Here is a 21,684-nt window from a genome sequence, read left to right on the forward strand (position 1 = left end):
ATAAATCCAAGACTATAGTAAGGCAAAATGTCCAAATTTGGCATGTCCCAAAAACTGTTGAAAACAGCTTTAAACAGCTTAGAATAGCCTGCCAAGACACGCCATAGCAAAGAAAGTTGCAAAAAGAACCAAAAACAGCATAATTTGGCATGTCGAAAAAACCACCAAAAATCCAAGACTATAGTAAGGCAAAAAAGTCAAAATTTGGCATGTCCCAAAAACTGTTGAAAACAGCTTAAAACAGCTTAGAGTAGCCTGCCAAGACACGCCATAGCAAAGAAAGTTGCAAAAGAACCAAAACAGCATAATTTGGCATGTCGAAAAAAACCAAAAATCCAAGACTATAGTAAGGCAAAAACGTCAAAATTTGGCATGTCCCAAAAACTGTTGAAAACAGCTTAAAACAAGTTAGAATAGCCTGCCAAGACACGCCATAGCAAAGAAAGTTGCAAAAAAAGCCAAAAACAGCATAATTTGGCATGTCGAAAAAACAACCAAAAATCCAAGACTATAGTAAGGCAAAATGTCAAAATTTGGCACTCCCCAAAAACTGTTGAAAACAGCTTAAAACAACTTAGAATAGCCTGCCAAGACACGCTATAGCAAAGAAAGTTGCAAAAAGAACCAAAAACAGCATAATTTGGCATGTCGAAAAAACAACCAAAAATCCAAGACTATAGTAAGGCAAAAACGTCAAAATTTGGCATGTCCCAAAAACTGTTGAAAACAGCTTTAAACAACTCAGAATAGCCTGCAAAGACATGCTATAGCAAAGAAAGTTGCAAAAAAAAGCCCAAAACAGCATAATTTGGCATGTCGAAAAAACGACCAAAAATCCAAGACTATAGTAAGGCAAAAATGTCAAAATTTGTCATGTCCCAAAAACTGTTGAAAACAGCTTTAAACAACTCAGAATAGCCTGCAAAGACATGCTACAGCAAAGAAAGTTGCAAAAAGAAACAAAAACAGCATAATTTGGCATGTCAAAAAAATGACCAAAAATCCAAGACTATAGTAAGGCAAAAATGTCAAAATTTGGCATGTCCCAAAAACTGTTGAAAACAGCTTAAAACAACTTAGAGTAGCCTGCCAAGACATGCTATAGCAAAGAAAGTTGCAAAAAAAGCCCAAAACAGCATAATTTGGCATGTCGAAAAAACGACCAAAAATCCAAGACTATAGTAAGGCAAAAATGTCAAATTTAGCATGTCCCAAAAACTGTTGAAAACAGCTTAAAACAACTTAGAATAGCCTGCCAAGACACGCTAAAGCAAAGAAAGTTGAAAAAAGAACCAAAAACAGCATAATTTGGCATGTCGAAAAAACCACCAAAAATCCAAGACTATAGTAAGGCAAAATGTCAAAATTTGGCATCGTCCCAAAAACTGTTGAAAACAGCTTAAAACAAGTTAGAATAGCCTGCCAAGACACGCCATAGCAAAGAAAGTTGCAAAAAAAGCCAAAAACAGCATAATTTGGCATGTCGAAAAAACAACCAAAAATCCAAGACTATAGTAAGGCAAAATGTCAAAATTTGGCACTCCCCAAAAACTGTTGAAAACAGCTTTAAACGGTTTAGAAAAGCCTTCCAAGACATGCTATAGCAAAGAAGGTTGCAAAAAAAGTTAATAACAGCATAATTTGGCATGTCGAAAAAACGACCAAAAATCCAAGACTATAGTAAGGCAAAAACGTCAAAATTTGGCATGTCCCAAAAACTGTTGAAAACAGCTTAAAACAACTCAGAATAGCCTCCAAAAACACGCTATAGCAAAGAAGGTTGCAAAAAAAGACAAAAATAGCATAATTTGGCATGTCGAAAAAACCACCAAAAATCCAAGACTATAGTAAGGCAAAATGTCAAAATTTGGCATCTCCCAAAAACTGCTGAAAACAGCTTCAAACAACTTAGAATAGCCTGCCAAGACACGCCATAGCAAAGAAAGTTGCAAAAAGAACCAAAAAAAACATAATTTGTCATGTCGAAAAAACGACCAAAAATCCAAGACTATAGTAAGGCAAAATGTCAAAATTTGGCATGTCCCAAAACTGTTGAAAACAGCTTTAAACAGCTTAGAGTAGCCTGCCAATACATGCTATAGCAAAGAAAGTTGCAAAAAAAGGTCTAAAACAGCATAATTTGGCATGTCGAAAAAATGACCAAAAATCCAAGACTATAGTAAGGCAAAAACGTCAAAATTTGGCATGTCCCAAAAACTGTTGAAAACAGCTTAAAACAACTCAGAATAGCCTCCCAAGACACACTATATAAAAGAAAGTTGCCAAAAGAACCAAAAAAAGCATAATTTGGCACGTTGAAAAAACCACCAAAAATCCAAGACTATAGTAAGGCAAAATGTCAAAATTTGGCACTCCCCAAAAACTGTTGAAAACAGCTTAAAACAACTTAGAATAGCCTGCCAAGACACGTTATAGCAAAGAAAGTTGCAAAAAGAACCAAAAACAGCATAATTTGGCATGTCGAAAAAACAACCAAAAATCCAAGACTATAGTAAGGCAAAAACGTCAAAATTTGGCATGTCCCAAAAACTGTTGAAAACAGCTTTAAACAACTCAGAATAGCCTGGAAAGACATGCTACAGCAAAGAAAGTTGCAAAAAGAAACAAAAACAGCATAATTTGGCATGTCAAAAAATGACCAAAAATCCAAGACTATAGTAAGGCAAAAATGTCAAAATTTGGCATGTCCCAAAAACTGTTGAAAACAGCTTAAAACAACTTAGAGTAGCCTGCCAAGACATGCTATAGCAAAGAAAGTTGCAAAAAAAGCCCAAAACAGCATAATTTGGCATGTCGAAAAAACGACCAAAAATCCAAGACTATAGTAAGGCAAAAATGTCAAATTTAGCATGTCCCAAAAACTGTTGAAAACAGCTTAAAACAACTTAGAATAGCCTGCCAAGACACGCTAAAGCAAAGAAAGTTGAAAAAAGAACCAAAAACAGCATAATTTGGCATGTCGAAAAAACGACCAAAAATCCAAGACTATAGTAAGGCAAAAACGTCAAAATTTGGCATGTCCCAAAAACTGTTGAAAACAGCTTAAAACAACTCAGAATAGCCTCCAAAAACACGCTATAGCAAAGAAGGTTGCAAAAAAAGACAAAAACAGCATAATTTGGCATGTCGAAAAAACCACCAAAAATCCAAGACTATAGTAAGGCAAAATGTCAAAATTTGGCATCTCCCAAAAACTGCTGAAAACAGCTTCAAACAACTTAGAATAGCCTGCCAAGACACGCCATAGCAAAGAAAGTTGCAAAAAGAACCAAAAAAACCATAATTTGTCATGTCGAAAAAACGACCAAAAATCCAAGACTATAGTAAGGCAAAATGTCAAAATTTGGCATGTCCCAAAAACTGTTGAAAACAGCTTTAAACAGCTTAGAGTAGCCTGCCAATACATGCTATAGCAAAGAAAGTTGCAAAAAAAGGTCTAAAACAGCATAATTTGGCATGTCGAAAAAATGACCAAAAATCCAAGACTATAGTAAGGCAAAAACGTCAAAATTTGGCATGTCCCAAAAACTGTTGAAAACAGCTTAAAACAACTCAGAATAGCCTGCAAAGACATGCTATAGCAAAGAAAGTTGCAAAAAAAGCCCAAAACAGCATAATTTGGCATGTCGAAAAAAACACCAAAAATCCAAGACTATAGTAAGGCAAAATGTCAAAATTTGGCACTCCCCAAAAACTGTTGAAAACAGCTTAAAACAAGTTAGAATAGCCTGCCAAGACACACTATAGCAAAGAAAGTTGCAAAAAGAACCAAAAACAGCATAATTTGGCATGTCGAAAAAACAACCAAAAATCCAAGACTATAGTAAGGCAAAAACGTCAAAATTTGGCATGTCCCAAAAACTGTTGAAAACAGCTTTAAACAACTCAGAATAGCCTGCAAAGACATGCTACAGCAAAGAAAGTTGCAAAAAGAAACAAAAACAGCATAATTTGGCATGTCAAAAAAATGACCAAAAATCCAAGACTATAGTAAGGCAAAAATGTCAAAATTTGGCATGTCCCAAAAACTGTTGAAAACAGCTTAAAACAACTTAGAGTAGCCTGCCAAGACATGCTATAGCAAAGAAAGTTGCAAAAAAAAGCCCAAAACAGCATAATTTGGCATGTCGAAAAAACGACCAAAAATCCAAGACTATAGTAAGGCAAAAATGTCAAAATTTGGCATGTCCCAAAAACTGTTGAAAACAGCTTAAAACAACTTAGAATAGCCTGCCAAGACACGCCATAGCAAAGAAAGTTGCGAAAAAAGCCAAAAACAGCATAATTTGGCATGTCGAAAAAACAACCAAAAATCCAAGACTATAGTAAGGCAAAATGTCAAAATTTGGCACTCCCCAAAAACTGTTGAAAACAGCTTAAAACAAGTTAGAATAGCCTGCCACGACACGCTATAGCAAAGAAAGTTGCAAAAGAACCAAAAACAGCATAATTTGGCATGTCGAAAAAACAACCAAAAATCCAAGACTATAGTAAGGCAAAAACGTCAAAATTTGGCATGTCCCAAAAACTGTTGAAAACAGCTTTAAACAACTCAGAATAGCCTGCCAAGACACGCTATAGCAAAGAAAGTTGAAAAAAAGAGCCAAAAACAGCATCATTTGGCATGTCGAAAAACCCATAATAAATCCAAGACTATAGTAAGGCAAAAATGTCCAAATTTGGCATGTCCCAAAAACTGTTGAAAACAGCTTTAAACAGCTTAGAATAGCCTGCCAAGACACGCCATAGCAAAGAAAGTTGCAAAAAAAGCCAAAAACAGCATAATTTGGCATGTCGAAAAAACCACCAAAAATCCAAGACTATAGTAAGGCAAAAAAGTCAAAATTTGGCACGTCCCAAAAACTGTTGAAAACAGCTTAAAACAGCTTAGAGTAGCCTGCCAAGACACGCTATAGCAAAGAAAGTTGCAAAAAGAAACAAAAACAGCATAATTTGGCATGTCAAAAAAATGACCAAAAATCCAAGACTATAGTAAGGCAAAAATGTCCAAATTTGGCATGTCCCAAAAACTGTTGAAAACAGCTTTAAACAACTCAGAATAGCCTCCCAAGACACGCCATAGCAAAGAAAGTTGAAAAAAGAACCAAAAACAGCATAATTTGGCATGTCGAAAAACCCATCATAAATCCAAGACTATAGTAAGGAAAAAATATCAAAATTTGGCATGTCCCAAAAACTGTTGAAAACAGCTTAAAACAACTTAGAATAGCCTGCCAAGACACGCCATAGCAAAGAAAGTTGCAAAAAAAGCCAAAAACAGCATAATTTGGCATGTCGAAAAAACGACCAAAAATCCAAGACTATAGTAAGGCAAAATGTCAAAATTTGGCACATCCCAAAAACTGTGGAAAACAGTTTAAAACCGCTTGGAATAGTCCCCCAAGACATGCTATAGCAAAGAAGGTTGCGAAAAAAGCCAAAAACAGCATAATTTGGCATGTCGAAAAAACCACCAAAAATCCAAGACTATAGTAAGGCAAAAATGTCAAATTTAGCATGTCCCAAAAACTGTTGAAAACAGCTTAAAACAACTTAGAATAGCCTGCCAAGACACGCCATAGCAAAGAAAGTTGCAAAAAGAACCAAAAACAGCATAATTTGGCATGTCGAAAAACCCATAATAAATCCAAGACTATAGTAAGGCAAAAAAGTCAAAATTTGGCACGTCCCAAAAACTGTTGAAAACAGCTTAAAACAGCTTAGAGTAGCCTGCCAAGACACGCCATAGCAAAGAAAGTTGCAAAAAAAGCCAAAAACAGCATAATTTGGCATGTTGAAAAAACAACCAAAAATCCAAGACTATAGTAAGGCAAAAAAGTCAAAATTCGGCACGTCCCAAAAACTGTTGAAAACAGTTTAAAACAGCTTAGAGTAGCCTGCCAAGACACACCATAGGAAAGAAAGCTGCAAAAAGAACCAAAAACAGCATAATTTGGCATGTCGAAAAAACGACCAAAACTCCAAGACTATAGTAAGGCAAAAATGTCCAAATTTAGCATGCCCCAAAAACTGTTGAAATCAGCTTAAAACAACTTAGAATAGCCTCCCAAGACACGCTATAGCAAAGAAAATTGCAAAAAGAAACAAAAACAGCATAATTTTACATGCTGAAAAACAACCAAAAATCCAAGACTATAGTCAGGCAAAAATGTCCAAATTTGGCATGCCCCCAAAACTGTTGAAAACAGCTTTAAACAGCTTAGAATAGCCTGCCAGTAGAGTTTTATCAGAGAATATTACAAGAAAAAGCCCAAAACAGCATGAATTGGCATGTCGAAAAATCGACCAAAAATCGAAGACCACAGTAAGGCAAACATGTCAAAATTTGGCATGTCCCAAAAACTGCTGAAAACAGCTGGAAACAGCTTAGAATAGCCTGCCAGTAGAGTTTATATCAGAGAACGTTGCAAAAAAAAGCCAAAAACAGCATAATTAAGCATGTCAAAAAAATGACCAAAAATCCAAGACTATAGTAAGGCAAAATGTCAAAATTTGGCATGTTCCAAAAACTGTTGAAAACAGCTTTAATCAGCTTAGAATAGCCTGCCAAGACACGCCATAGCAAAGAAAGTTGCAAAAAAAGCCAAAAACGGCATAATTTGGCATGTCAAAAAAAAGACCAAAAATCCAAGACTATAGTAAGGCAAAAATGTCAAAATTTGGCATCTCCCAAAAACTGTTGAAAACAGCTGGAAACAGTTTAAAATACCCTGCCAAGCCACACCATGGCAAAGAAAGTTGAAATAAAAGCCAAAAACAGCACAATTTGGCATGTCGAAAATATGACCAAAAATCCAAGACTATAGTAAGGCAAAAATGTCAAAATTGGAGGTGCCCCAAAAACTGGAACATCTTAGAATAACCTGCCAAGACACGCTATAGCAAAAAACGTAAAAAAAAAAAAAAAACAACCAAAAACAGCATAATTTGGCATGTCCAAAAAATTGGCAAAAATCCACTTGGCCATTTTTTGACATGCTTTACTTTCAACTAAATATGTATACTATAACACATCTCTACAAGATATTAAATGCTGTTTTCAAGCATTTTTTGGAGCAGTCAAAATTTTACTTTTTTGACACATTATACTATTACCTTCTTGTGCAATTTTTTGGACATGATAAATTATTAGGTTTTTGACCTTTTTTGGCCTTAATTCCCACTTTGTACACTATGACACATCTCTACAAGCTATTATATGTGGTTTTAAAGCATTTTTTTGGAGCAGTCAAAATTTGACTTTTATCGCCATACTATACTATTGCCCTTTTGGCCATTTTATTGGACATGCTAAATTATGAGGTTTTTGGCCTTTTTTGGCCTTTATTTCCACTTTTCATACTATAACCCATCTCTAAAAGCTATTATATGTTGTTTTCAAGCATTTTTAGGAGCAGTCAAAATGTGACATTTTTACTATACTATGCTGTAGCCTTTTTGGCCATTTTTTGACATTCTAAGTTATGATTTTTTTTGCCTTTTTTTGGCCGTCATTTCCACTTTTTATACCATAACAGATCACCACATGCTATTAAATGTCCCTTTCAGCCATTTTTAGGAGCAGTCCAAATTTGACTTTTTTCATCATACTATACTATTGCCTTTTTGGCCATTTTTTGACATGCTAAATTATGACGTTTCTTTCAACTTTGTATGCTATGAAATGACTCTACCAGCTATAACATGTTGTTTTCAGCCATTTTTGGGGCATGTGAAAATTTGATTTTTTGCCAATCGATACTATGCGATCTTTGGCCATTTTTTTGACATGCTAAAGTATGATGTTTTTGGCCTCTTTTTCAACCTTGCATGCTCTGACGTGACTCTACAAGTTATAATATGTTGTTTTAAGGCATTTTTGGGAGATATCAATCTTACATTTTTCGCCATACTATACTATGCGGTTTTCTGCCATTCTTTTGACATGCTCAATTATGACGTTTTTAGCCTTTTGTGTTCAAACTTTGCATACTATGACGCAACGCTACATGCTATAACATGTTGTCTTAAGCCATTTTTGGAACATATCAAAACTTGACTTTTTTCGCCATACGATACTTTGCAGTTTTAGGCCACATGCTAAATTTTGACTCTTTTTTTGTCGTTTTTTTTTTTTCGACTTTATGCTATGACGCGACTCTATAAGCTATAATATGTTGTTTTCAGCCATCTTTGGGACATGTCAAAGTTTGACATTTTAAGCCATACTATACTATGTGTCATCATGTTATACTATGTGGTTTTCAGCTGTTTTTTATACATGTTTGTACATATTTTTAAATATTTTGACATACTATACTATGACAGTTTTAGTCATTTTTTACGACATGCTATATTATGATATTTTTGGCAGTTTTTTCGACATTCTATACCACAGTGTATCTCGTCATGCTATACTATGTGGTTTTCAGCTGTTTTTTGGAAATGTCATGATTTGACATTTTTCGACATTCAATGACGTATTTGGTCATTTTTTCAACACGGTATATGATGACGTTTTTGGCCGTTTTTTCAACATTCTATACTATGATGTTATTTGACATGCTATACTATCTGGTTTTCAGCTGTTTTTTGGACATTTCATATTTTGGTTGCTAAATAGCAAAAATAACAAAGTATACAATCTATGTTAACCATTAATTGCAACCACTTGTATAACACTACACTGTTAAAGACACATTGAGATCAAAAATTCCAGAACTTTATTGATGCGGTGTGAGCTAAACAAGAGCAGGTCTTGCAAGTAAAAACCTTTAAACTGGAAGAAAACAGCACACGGTCACCTCTGACTAGTGTTGAGACAGACGAGCCCATGCACTCCCTGTTAAATCAATCACATCCAGAGATGAAGCGCCACCGAAGACACTGGGCTCTGAAGCAAGAGGTAAGTGAAGGCCACTGTTTTGTTTTGTTTTTAGATTTGTGTATTCAAATTGTACTTTAAAAATAGAAACTATATTGATGTTTAATTTGTAATTTATCTTCAGTTCCATGTCCGGATAAGAAGATAACTTTTTGTGTTACCACCTTGTGAACCAAACCTTGCTAAAGAACAAACAGGGGCATTTACCAATTAACTTTTAACAGCAGTTAATGTTCGCAATGTGAAGTTAACCCTTTTCTCCTTCGATGTTTATTTCTTGCAGCTTTCCTGCAAGAACAAACTCTAATCCTCTGCTTTGGCCTCCATCTCTTCTGCGTCATCGTCTCCATCAACCTCAGCATTTTCCCGCTCTAGCCTCTCCAGCTGCCGGGCGAGCTCTGTCTCATCCGTATCTGTCACAACCTTGGGCTGATAAGGTAAACGCAAGAACAGGACAAAACAGAAATTTTTGTAAGACGATATACTACACATGATTTTAGACAACATACTATAGTATGACGTTTTTTCATCGTTATGGATGACATACTATTTTATGACGCGTCTCGACATACTATACGACGTTCACTGTTATTTTTCAAACATGCTATATTATGATGTTTTTGGCCGTTTTTCTGACATTTTATACCACGACGTGTCTTGACATGCTGTACTACATGGTTTTCAGCAGTTTTTTTGACATACCATTTTCGTTCATTTCATTGACATGCTGTATTATGATGATTTTGGCTGTTTTCCGACATTCTATACCATGACGTGTCTCGGTATGCTATACTATGTGGCTTTCAGCTGTTTTTTCAACATGACATATTTGGACATGTCATATTTTTTGATTATGTTCTAGCCCGCCATCTAACTGCTAGGAAAAAAGCTGGCCTATGGCCAGACTTACTTACCGACCCCCGACCTTTTGAGCAGTTTTTAGATATGCTACACTATGACTTTTTTCGACATGTTATTATTCTTTATGTTTTTTATTGCATACTATATTGTGAGATTGTTTAGGAATACTGTGAGTTTGTATGGCCCTTATGACATGGCTTGGCATTAAATTAATTGATAAAAATGTCATACTTTTATACATGGCCACAGCAAAGAATTGTGAAGCCGACAGTGAGGACCGCCGCTTTCTGGAAAGTTAAATACTGTATAACTAAAAGTTGAAACAGTTGTGTTGTCACAATGATTTGTTTTTTCTTGCCCCCCACAAAGAAACTTAAGTCACTAACCTCCATCTGGATGTTAAAGACACCTCTTTTCTCCTCAATCTTCTCCTTGATAGCTGCCATGGCCTGGTTAAGGACAGACAAGCCCTCTGTGCGCTCCAGAGTGGTCGTTGTCATCACGTAGCGAGGAGGAGCGATCAGATTGATCTGCCAAGAACAAACCGTACTTGTCTTAATTACGCTGCATCACAAGCATTTAAATTAACAGCCAATGTCCCAAAAATTGTGACTAAAGCGGTAGGTATTTGGTCATAGCGTTTGGTGTAAAGAGTCTTGATTTCACCATTAAGCACTAGATTTGTCTGCGACAGCAGCATTACCTTGATGGGCATAGCCTCTGTGGAGCAGCCAAGCCCGGCTCTCAGAGCTTCCTTCACGGCATCAATGCCCTCATATCCGTAGCACGCAACCTCAATATCTGCACGTGGGACAGGAAAAAGATCAACAGATTTGTGATTGTAGGTCACATTTTCACCATGTTTCTTCATCCTGAGTCAAACTGGGAAGGTATTACAAAACAGAATAAACAATTGTATATTGGAGAATATCGTTACCTGCTCTGATTTTGACAGCCTGCGGAGTGAGTCGCCTGTTGATGTTATCAATCAGCACACTCCTCTCCTCCTCTGTTAACTCCAGCCCATCCAGAATTGCAGGATCTCTGCGGGAGGGAAGATATTGTCCATTTGATTCGACCTCGTTGAATAAAACCTTGTTTGAAAATGTTCTTTGTGTCTTAAGATATTTTTGTGTTAACACTAACACACAAAGTCACTTACGACACAGCCTGTTTGAAGACATCATAAGCTCCGTATCCTGGTCGCTTGTATTTCTCATCAAACACCCAGGCGGTGCGCTGGTACAAGCTCTCTAGCTGCTCATCCTTACTGTAATCCAGCACCTCTGCCACGTGTCGCAGGATGCTGTACACCTGCAAACAGCAACCCGCATCAACTCAATGCAAAGACTGGCACAAAGGTCATCAAGAAGTTCATAAAACATCATTAAAAAAAAAGACCCAGAGGGTACAGGAGTTTTTAATGTGTGATATGTCAGAAGATTAGGGCTGTCACGCTAACTGCTTTTGTTGTATAATATGTACTTCCAGAAAAAATTGCAATAAACTTACTGGCATTTTGAGACTATTTTATGCCAACCACATAATGATCATATCATAATGCAAGTTTAATTTGGCAAGTTAAATTTAAAATTTAATTTAATTAGCAAATTTAATTCTCAATAATATTCAGACACTTGAAATGGAGTATTAAAAAACAACATATTTTGAAAAAAATGAAATACCACCTGTTACAATAATGTATTTATAAAATGATAGTACCTTTAAAAGAGTGAGTTTGAGACTTCATCCAAAATTTGACCAACAAAAATAAAAGTACGTGATGTCTTTTGCAACCAGTTTAGTGAAGCTCTGGGAACACCTCCTCTACCTCCATAATCCAGCCATGTGCTCCTGGTGATGGAAAGCCAGGGAGCCGGGCAGATTGCTGGCAGATTTACAGAGTGGAGGGTAAAATTGTTGGAGGGTAAAACGACAATCAGCACACTTTTATGCTTGTTGCCAGGGATTGGCAAACTAATGACAACTAGGACGATGCCTCTTTCACTCCAAAGGTGCAGCTCAGTCTATCGGTTAGCTACACTGTGTCATCTTTGAAGTGTTTTATTTTCTTCTGACTCGCGCAAACAGGTGGGGTGGTGATAAAAACAAAAAGGGAGAACCACTGCACGTCTTATAATGGTCTGGAAGACCTTGCTGTTTTTTTTTCCAGAATAATGTTGGCTAAAATGTTGGTGACATGCTCAGAGAAACACAACCGACAATACTGAGGTCAGCAAAATGATCAAGGTCATGTCCATATATATGGTATGATAAGTCAATAATTATCAGGCTCACACAGGCTGGCAGTCTTTTCAATAATGAGTCATTTTTATAAGAACACACAAATGAAAAACAGAAGATGCTTTTGAGAACAATTTGACTTACAGTTTTAGATTTGGTGAATTTATCTTCACACTTGATGGCCTCCTCTGGTGAAACTCTTCTTTTTGATAAATCAATGTATCCTGGAGACAAAGTGGAGAAGAGATGCTGTGACATTTTTGTCATGGTGTGATATCCTCAGAACAGGACTGAATCTGAGCAGAAATTCAATTCAACTTTATTTACAGAGCCCAATAACACAAATCACTATTTGCCTCAGAGGGCTTTACAGCACACAACGTCTCTCTGACCTTGGACCTTCACAGCAGAAATGGAGAAAGTCCCCCCAAAAAAATCTTTAAAGGGGAAAATGGCAGAAACCTGAGAGATAGAGCAACTAATGAAGGATCCCTCTGCCTGAATGGACAAACGTGCAATAGATATAGAAATATAAACGAGTGCAGAAGGGGAAAGCTGTTAAAGTAGTTTCTGACAAAATTAATCCTTAAATGGTTAACTGTTTAATCAATAAGATAAAAAATAAAATAAGTCCCAAATGTAATGTTCAATCATTTATCATTGAACAGTTTTTGCTTCACAAGTTCACAAGTTACTGTTTTTCCATTACTATAAATCATAACACAACACTTAGACGGATAGACACTGATGTCCGAGGAGGAAAGCTTTGTTTTCAAAGCCTGCACGTACACTACTGTGCAAAAATCTTAGGCCACCACAGATTTCTTTGTTTTAGAAAAGTTGTAATGAGGACATAATGTATACAATTATTGCTTAGTCTGTTTATGAAGATACAAAGAATACAGAGAACATGTACAATGTTTTGAAACTGCAAAAAAGTCAAATCCAAATGGCTTCTTTTGACTGAAGTCAATATTTAATGTGAAACATTGAATCATACATCCATAACAAAAGGAAGCTCAAACAATCAATATTGAGCTTTGGACATGTCCTGAATGCTAAATACACCAGATTAGCATTGTAAATCTCATATTGCCTCAGAGTTCAAGACATGCTGAGTGGAAATGTCACAGTAAATATCTGCAACTTAAACCTGGTGAGGTTGTTTTATGCTAAAATATTTGCATTTTTAATACTGTATACTGGTTGTTTTTTAGTAACTAGACTACTGAGAAATAAATACATATGGTCATTGTAACCTAGCTAAAATAACAAAGTTTAAAGTGGCCTAAGACTTTGGCACAGTACTGTATATTCCACACAGAAGAAAACAAAATGTATATAAAAACCCACACTTATACACACACGTGTGCGCACTAATACAAATATGCCTTGATATACACAAACACTGTCAAGATGTACAATTGTTACTGATATTTTAAAGTTAATTATATTTAGTTTTTTTGTTGTTTTCCATTTTTTGCTGTGCTCTTTTGCTGTGTCGTGATTCCACTGGCCACTTGAGGTCTGTGGGGGTCTGATGGGGTTTTTGGTTGGGGTTCTGATAACTAAAAACAGTCTGATTTCTATTTTCTCGATGTACAACCTGCCTGTTAAAAAAAACACATTGAAGTATAAAAAAATGATTTGTCTCTTGCCATTTACTAACATCAATGTTTTTTTTTGTGAAATAAGGTCCCATGACGGTCCACTGAGAGACGGATTTCACCTCTTTACACTACTTTAGTAACCATCACAATCTAAGTTAAAGAAGAGCTCTGCAGAATGTAAATGAAAATGGCATCTCTCCTTCCAGTTTATCTTGTAACTATATAGATCAAAGTTCAGGCTGTGGTGGTTTGGACATTGTGTCTCTTCCAACTGCCACTTTGACGCTGGCAGCCAAAACATTTTCTGTCCTTTGTGAAACCCCACATGCAGGCCCAGATCCAACACTGAACACAACATCAGTGACCTTCACCTCTGGTTAGCACCCTCCTGCCAGCACTCACCCTTCTCTTTGTCTACTCGGATGACGACCACGCATTCATTGCGGCCTATGCGGATGAGCTTGTTGATGGAGCGAATACGTCGACGAGACAGCTCACTCAGGAGGATCATGCCTTCGATGTTGTTGTACTCCAAGAGGCTGACGTAGGCGCCCATCTCAGCGATGGACCTCACGTTCACCATCACAACATCCTCCACCTCTGGGAACCGGTGCTGGTAAAATCGACAGCTGAGCCCCGGCATCGCTGAGAGAACAGAAACAAAAAGGGAGTGAGGTAAAACATTTAAAGCAAACAGTGTGGTCAGAAATCCTCCAAAATGGGACCAGCTGGCAAATTTAAGACAATCTGAGTCAGCTCATGATAACTTTTACTCCCCCTGTAAAAACCGCAGTTAAATGTCAGAATAAAGGCTCAGTGTTTCTGGAGGGAGCTTTAAGTCTTAAGAAAATAGCCCTAATGATGCCACAGTGATGCAATGAATGTCACATTGTTTAGTCTGGAATTACACATTTTTGAACAGGATCCTTCAGTAACAAACTGGGTGTGTAGAGTTTTAACCATGTGGGCATTTACAGCGCAGGGAAGGTCTTACAAAAATACAATCATGAAGCATTATAGGCCTAAACTAAAAACCAGGATACTTCAGCCTCTGCTGTTAAGGTTTTGACCAAAAATTTTCACTCAACTCTTTTGAGGACACACTAAAACACTGTGCGACCCCTTACAGGTCCAATTTGTAGGAATTTGAAGTGTGGACCTTTAACAAATGACTGAGGAGAAATCTGGACCCTGAGGCTGACCCAGCTGGGAGCCACTAGCCTAAAAACCAGAGCTCTGCTGTGAACCCTGCTCCAATGCAAGCTATTCACTTCAGATTTTGTTAAACCTATTTCAGACAGGACATTTTTGAAAAGCTTTAGTTTGTGACGCTGATAAATTGAATTGTGCTTTACTAAGAGCTGTGTCTAAAATGAGTGCTTCCCCAAAATATATGAATGTGTTTATACTATTTGAAGCCCACTTCTGAATATATACTGTAAAGTCCATGAATGACACACTGCTCCTGGGTGTTTTTATTTGTACTTTACGAGGTCAAATGTCGGAGTTAAACCGGAAAAGTATTAACAAAATAACTAGTGGAAGGTGAAGCGTAACTAAAACGAACCAAATAAACTAGCAGCGTAAGCAGGGGCAGTTATTTCGTATTTTAGGCAGTGAATGGGATGATGCAATGCAGACTAACGAGAAGCCCCCTTATGTGTTAGTCCAGAGCCAAAGCTGACATTAACAAAAGGAAACGGGCTAAAATGGTAACAGCGTGTTAACGGCGACTGTAGCTGGTAACTGTCATGAACTAAAATACCACACAATGAGATTTCAATCTGAATAGAAAACTGTTACTTTAACAGCAGCTAGCTTCAGAGCTAATAACCGGCTCACAGCTCACATGCGGCACATGTACTGCTGCTGAAGCTAACCGTTAGCTACCCAGCTAGCAACTCCGTCTGCTCACCACTCCCCGCTAGAAAAACACCTTTATCGGTGAAAACTCACCTGTATCATGTGGTTACAGAACGATGCGCAAGAATAGTCCGTGTTGGATGTGTAAAAACGTCCGATTATATCTCCTTCTGGGATATTTTAAACGAACAATTCAGGGCCGTTAGCTCACAATCATGGGTGCGCTAATTTCACGACCCGGAAAAGATCGAAGCAGCTTTCCGTTGCGCGCGTGTGCAGAAGGCGATCACCTGTCACATGACCAGAGGCCAGCTGATCACCACGGAGAGAGTCGGACAAGATCACGACCATCAGCTCGATCCAGGCTGCTAATCCTGCACGAAAAACGCGTATTTTCTATGCTACATGCATCGTTTGATATTATAGAATAGCAGATAGATTTTAGTGTTTATTTTAAGAAAACGGAAGTTAACAGAAGACCTCGATCATCGACCAAAGGACGAGAAGATGTCTGGAAAAGACAGGATCGACATATTCCCCTCCAGAATGTAAGCAGCTTGTTTGCTAGCTAGTTGCTAGCTCACTGTAGCCTCTCATCCAGTCATTATCATGCGGTTTTGTGTATTTTCCAGTTTCTAAAATATAGATTCCCTGCTGCTCAATCAATGAAGGGATCACAGTCTTTTGCTGCAGTGTGATTCAAGCCCAAAAATAGTTTATAACAGTGCCAGGTTACTGTAAAAGAGGAAGATTCCTTTTGTCATGTGATGTTTCTAACATGATCCCAGTGTGAGCTGTCAGTCTGAAACACACTGACCTCCACGCAGTAAAGGTCTTCAGTATCTGATCAGTGGAGTCATTTTACCGCATTGATTCAATCATGAAAGCTCTCTTTAAGTCGTTTTGTGTGAGGGAGAAGTTTTAATCCTGGAGATTGTCTGTGTGTCTTACCTGTACATGGATAAACTGTTCATCAGTAAGATCAGTGGTTCCCAACCAGGAGTAGTTGTACACTTGAAGTGCTTTTTAGTTACCAAGGGGCGCAGAGTTTGTGGAGCGAGGCTACTATGAATAAATAGAAATTGTGATTTGGTAATATGTATCCACATGTCTTTATTTTGAAGGATAATCAACACACAAGTAGGGTTACAGATTGTAATACCAGTGTTTAGTGTATTTAGCAAAGCAAGGAACCAACGTTTATTTATATAGCAACCTTCGCAGACACCAGTTTCACAAAACCAAATAAAATTAAATAAAAACAAATGAGTTAAAAATAAAAGCCAGATAAAATATACAGTGAGAACAGATAAAAACAGGATTAAAACATACAACACTATATGCTGCCTGAAAACCTGTCTGAACAGGAAGGTCTTAACTGCTTTTTGAAAGACCCCACAGAGTCCAGAGATCTCAAACTAGCTGGGAGACTCTTTCAAAGCTGAGGGGCTGCAAACTGGAAGGAACGATCTCCGAGAGTCTTAAAATGTGTCGCACTCTCTTAAAAAAAACCTGGGAGGTGGATCGAAGGGCTCGACTTGTAGTGTGTGGGAACAGAGGGTCACTTATATAATGTGGAGCCTGGCCATGTAGGGCTCTAGAAGTGAGCAACAAGATTCAAAATCAATTGTGAAATTGACAGGAAGCCGATGCAACAAGGTTAAAATTGGAGTAATATGTGACCACCTGTTGGATAGAGTTAGGAGCCGAGCAGCAGCATTTTGGACGATTTGTAAACGGTGTAATGATGATTTGTTCAGGCTGTTAAAAAGAGAATTACAGTAGTCAAAACGTGAAAGATGAATGCATGTATTAGCATCTCCATTTTGCTTCTTGATACAACAGATATACGTTTATTTACTGTCACTAAAGTGCCTGATAGATCAATGTCACGTAATGCTGCGGTCCCCAACCTTTTTCCCTACGGGACCCCATTTCTATCACTGAGTAAACCATCTACCCCTGCCTAAATTACTCTTTTTTAAAAATATATATATTTCTTCTATTTTAATAGTGAACACAACTGAAGGCTCTGTGACTATAGCTTGTGTTCATGTCTTCACTGTGCCTTTATCTTGTGAAGGATTTATTGAAGTTCATATTTGAAATAATCAGAGCTTTAGAAATGACAAATTTCAATCAGCTTTCGCCACTGAAATTAACGAGATTAACGAGATGCTGAAATAAAGACCTACTGTTTTTTAAAAATGTATTTATTTACTTATTTTTAAGTTGTTTTTTTTTCAAGTCTTACATAAAATCAAGAAGGTCTCTCAACCCCAAGGGGGGTCAGGACCACCAGGTTGGGAACCACTGATGTATCAATGACTTACTATGATCTGATTGCATAAGACATGCCCCAGTTTTCTGCAAACCTGAGTCACTCATACACCCAAAATGAAGCCTAAAAGTTACAGATATATGATTTAAACAGGCTACAAACATTACAGAAACATCTAAAAAAAAAAAAAAGAGACTAAGCCTTAACATCAGCTCCACCAAGATAACCGTTGACTTGTATGACAAAATTCAAAATGTCTTTTGTTTGTGTTTGCAGGGCTCAGACCATCATGAAGGCTCGGCTGAAAGGGGCTCAAACCGGCCGCAACCTGCTCAAGAAGAAATCTGACGCCCTCTCCATGCGCTTCCGTCAGATCCTCCGCAAAATTATTGAAGTCAGTTGAAAACGAATTTGGTCCCTATGCCTTTATTTTTTAATAAATAAATGATTTTTGTTAAAGTTGAACGTTTTGTCTCTTTTCCTCAGACTAAGACTAAAATGGGAGAGGTGATGAGAGAGGCGGCTTTCTCTTTGGCTGAGGCCAAATTTACAGCCGGAGACTTCAGGTTAGAATCACAAAAAGATCATTTGATGCAGCGACGTTATGTTCTGTTTAGATGTATCTGTGACTCACATCTGTAATTTTGTCCACAGCACAACTGTAATCCAGAATGTCAACAAAGCCCAGGTGAAGGTCCGAGCCAAGAAAGACAACGTGGCAGGTTAGCCGAAAAAGTATCAACCCTTTAAATTTTTACAATCCTTTTGAAAAGACAAGTTCTTACCGGTTTTTCTTTGTTTTAGGTGTCACCCTGCCAGTTTTTGAGCACTACCAAGAAGGCGGAGACAGTGAGTTACGTTTAGATTAATTAGTTTTTGTGGTTATTGAATGATGGAGAGTTTTCACCCACGCTGTGTCTTCCAGGTTATGAGCTGACTGGTTTGGCCAGAGGAGGAGAGCAGCTTTCAAGGTTGAAGAGGAACTACGCCAGAGCTGTGGAGCTGCTGGTGGAGCTGGCCTCCTTACAGGTAGGGGGTGCTGTTACAAAAATACAGAGGGTCATTAAGGAGAATTATGTTGTTTCTCAGGTTAAATGTACGTTGATCAGACTAACCTGACTTATTATTTGGTGATCTGGTTAATGTAAAATAACATCTTTTTTCATCTCCTTAATCCTTGTAAATGTGGGTAAATTTGCTTTATTTCTTTAAAAAACATGGGATGAAAGCAATGTGAAGCTTAAGAAAATGTTAACCCAAAATTAGCAAGAAATTAGTCAAAATTACAAGAAAATTACCTGAAAGTTAGCACAAAAAAACCCATAGGAAAATAAAGAGAAAAGCCGATATGAACCTTGAAAAAACCCTTTTATTATTATTATTATTATTTTTTTTTTTTTTAATAGTATATATAGTTATTTCTTGTAATTTGCAGAACATTTCTTATCAAGTCACCATTGCCTTTTCCACCACGCTTTTAAAAGAAATTAAATCCATTAGCTCAGGGTTCAAAGGTTTAAATACTCGTAAAAGGCGTCTAAATGCAGCACAAGAAAATTGATGTCAGTCTAGGTTTCAAAGGGTTAATTATTGTTTTGAGTCTATCATTTGACTGTTTTGACAACATGAAGTCTAGGATGTCTGACTTGGTATAATTTACTTTCTTAATTTAAAAAAAATATGAAACTACCTAACAGCCTACATTAATTATAAGGAGTTTCACTTCCACCAACTTCAACAATAAAACGAAGCTTACAAATTTATGCATAAATAATAATGATCCAATAATACATATTTATATTATAAAGTAACTATCTGAAAGGGACCATATAACAAGATTTAGTTTAGAATACCTAGTATATTTGATTTTCTGCTCCATCACTAGAAACTGGATGATTTGTAGTGAAATGTTAGTAAAATTATCCAATTTTTTTCCTGTATTTTAAGTTAAAAATGACTACTTTCTAAAAATGTCCTTCTTTCCGTCTGTAGACATCTTTTGTCACTCTGGATGAAGCCATAAAGATCACCAACCGCCGTGTGAACGCTATTGAGCATGGTAAAATCACACTAAACATACAATTGCTGTTCAAAGAATTACAAAGCTCATCATTAAAGCTCATCCTTACCCTGCAGTGATCATTCCTCGCATCGATCGCACTCTCACCTACATCATCACAGAACTGGATGAGAGAGAACGAGAGGAGTTTTACAGGTAAAAATATATTCAGCGGTTAGATAAATCCCATTTTTTTACATTTTAATTTGAACACCTTACACTTTCTAACCTTCGTTTGTTGCAACACTGATCATGTTTCCTCCTCTGCCAGGCTGAAGAAGATCCAGGAGAAGAAGAAGCAGCTTCGGGAAAAGACAGAACTGGAGATTGCCGCCCGTATGGCTACATTGGGTCCCATCGCGGAGCCCTCCAACATGCTGACAGAGGAGACGGATGAAGACCTGCTGTTCGAGTGAAGCGCTCCAGAAGCCGACAATTCACCGACTTCACCCAACATCCTATTTATTCTGTGCCTCTGAGGCCATGTCTATGTCTTCTCATGCAAGTGATGAAAGCTGTTTTTTGTGTACTTGTCTGTGATGATTTGTTCTGTTGTATCAGTGCCGGATGGTGCTGCGTGTTTCCAGATTTGTCACTGTACAGAGGAAAAGTGTTGTCACACTTGGCCGTTTACCCACAAGGGAGTCAGTATACTATTACAAAATAATCTAAACAATAAGAGTATGTTTACACATGGTTTGTGCGTGAAATTAAAGAAGCATTCCTGTGACTGATCCACTTGTATATATTTTAGGTTCCTCACAACATTAAGAGCCAATGCATGCTGTAACGCTTAAAGGCTGAATTTGGTATTTATCAACTTGGACATTATTTTCCCAGGTTTTGTTTTTTGTTGTTGTTTTTTTTTTGTCTAAGTGACTGATGGAGATTTTGAAATTGGAAGAACTGGGTAAGACGTGAAACAGACTGCAATGTAACATTATTTGGACAACTGCACACCATCATTTTACGTCCTCTTAAAAGAACTTGTTTTTGCCACTGATAAACTTGGATTATTCTGATAAAATAACCATATTCCTACAGAGACACACCTTTTAATTTAACCAGAAACAGCCCTAAAATCTATCGTCAAACCCACCAGACTCCTTTTAAACAAACTGTTATTTTAGTGTGTATAGAGACAACATATCTTCCCATCTAACTAGGTGAACTACTCAACTAAACCTGTTTTGGTGATTGTTGGAACAGTGGAAGTACAAAAAAGAAGTTGTTTTGTAAGTTTGATTTTGTTTTCGTCAACTATGAAGGAAATGTTTTTTGCAATGATAACATTTAAATGGAGTCTGGAGTGTTTGGCCATGGCGATTTTGGGGCTGTTTCTGGTTAAACAAAAAAAGTCTTACTTAATAACAACAAGGTCTATCGCTGTAGAGATCCTTTACGTACTGCTGTCAGAAACTTAAAATAATGTGAGCAAAAGTGGCAAAAGGAAGCACTTTAAATGGGCCTTAAGTGACAGTTCACAAATGCCCTGAGTGTTTACATTTCAGCCTGTTTCGCCACAACTGGCTGCAGCCCTCTCACTCAATACTGGACTAACTTTCAAACCGTTGTTCCCTTTAGTCACTTAGACACAGAAACATGTGAAAATAGGGGCCAGGGAAAAAAAATACCAAAGGTAGGATTTAAGGTGTTTGTAGATTTCAAAGAGTGTGTGAGTCTGTGTCGTGGAGGTTGTTGTTACCTCATTTGAGGATGTTTACCATCGCAGCAGAAAACCCTAAAGTGACCCCGCTGTAAAATTGTGTGCAAGTCAACAAAGCCCCGCGCTTCATCCAAATAAAGATATCAATATCTAACCACTGTCTGGATCTCTTGTTAAGATTAGATATTTTACATG

The 21,684-nt window shown here is 37.3% G+C and overlaps 2 protein-coding genes and 1 long non-coding RNA gene across 4 annotated transcripts in view; 1 reads left to right on the plus strand and 2 right to left on the minus strand.

The window, feature by feature from the left end:
• Positions 1–15,734, minus strand: part of eif2s1b (eukaryotic translation initiation factor 2, subunit 1 alpha b) — a 52,195-nt gene extending 36,461 nt beyond the window's left edge. The window contains exons 1-8 of one of the 2 annotated variants that reach the window (XM_042502877.2): positions 15,577–15,733; positions 14,023–14,265; positions 12,155–12,234; positions 10,929–11,080; positions 10,704–10,810; positions 10,470–10,567; positions 10,153–10,296; positions 8,722–9,334 (exon numbers count right to left, since the gene is read on the minus strand). In XM_042502877.2, the coding sequence (XP_042358811.1) occupies positions 9,209–9,334; positions 10,153–10,296; positions 10,470–10,567; positions 10,704–10,810; positions 10,929–11,080; positions 12,155–12,234; positions 14,023–14,263 (948 nt within the window). In that variant the 5' untranslated portion in view covers positions 14,264–14,265; positions 15,577–15,733 and the 3' untranslated portion in view covers positions 8,722–9,208. Of the gene's footprint in view, positions 1–8,721; positions 9,335–10,152; positions 10,297–10,469; positions 10,568–10,703; positions 10,811–10,928; positions 11,081–12,154; positions 12,235–14,022; positions 14,266–15,576 lie in introns of those variants that run through there. The other variant, XM_042502879.2, reaches the window with a different exon arrangement.
• A 66-nt stretch (positions 15,735–15,800) lies between these two features.
• Positions 15,801–21,643, plus strand: atp6v1d (ATPase H+ transporting V1 subunit D). The gene is made up of 9 exons (XM_042503214.2): positions 15,801–16,031; positions 18,041–18,158; positions 18,251–18,330; positions 18,419–18,486; positions 18,569–18,613; positions 18,690–18,793; positions 19,757–19,823; positions 19,901–19,979; positions 20,095–21,643. Exons 1-9 carry the CDS (start codon positions 15,991–15,993, stop codon positions 20,237–20,239), a joined length of 747 nt encoding a protein of 248 aa, XP_042359148.1. The 5' UTR covers positions 15,801–15,990; the 3' UTR covers positions 20,240–21,643.
• Positions 16,459–20,192, minus strand: LOC121955321 (uncharacterized). Its single transcript, XR_015779173.1, has 6 exons — positions 20,053–20,192; positions 19,894–19,947; positions 18,676–18,803; positions 18,550–18,593; positions 17,170–17,244; positions 16,459–17,080 (listed from the first exon to the last, which is right to left on the minus strand). It is a non-coding gene; the product is annotated as an uncharacterized LOC121955321 (long non-coding RNA).
• Positions 21,644–21,684: the final 41 nt, after the last annotated feature.

This window comes from Plectropomus leopardus, chromosome 16 (genome assembly GCF_026936395.1).
Source record: "Plectropomus leopardus strain MGB_pleo_1.0 chromosome 16, ASM2693639v1, whole genome shotgun sequence".
Classification (NCBI taxonomy): domain Eukaryota; kingdom Metazoa; phylum Chordata; class Actinopteri; order Perciformes; family Serranidae; genus Plectropomus; species Plectropomus leopardus.

Coding starts and splice junctions, on each gene's coding strand:
- atp6v1d (XM_042503214.2), top strand. CDS start 15,991: ATGTCTGGAAAAGACAGGATCGACATATTCCCCTCCAGAAT. Junction 18,794..19,756: donor TGGAGCTGGCCTCCTTACAG/GTAGGGGGTGCT, acceptor TTCCGTCTGTAG/ACATCTTTTGTCACTCTGGA. Junction 19,824..19,900: donor TGTGAACGCTATTGAGCATG/GTAAAATCACAC, acceptor CTTACCCTGCAG/TGATCATTCCTCGCATCGAT.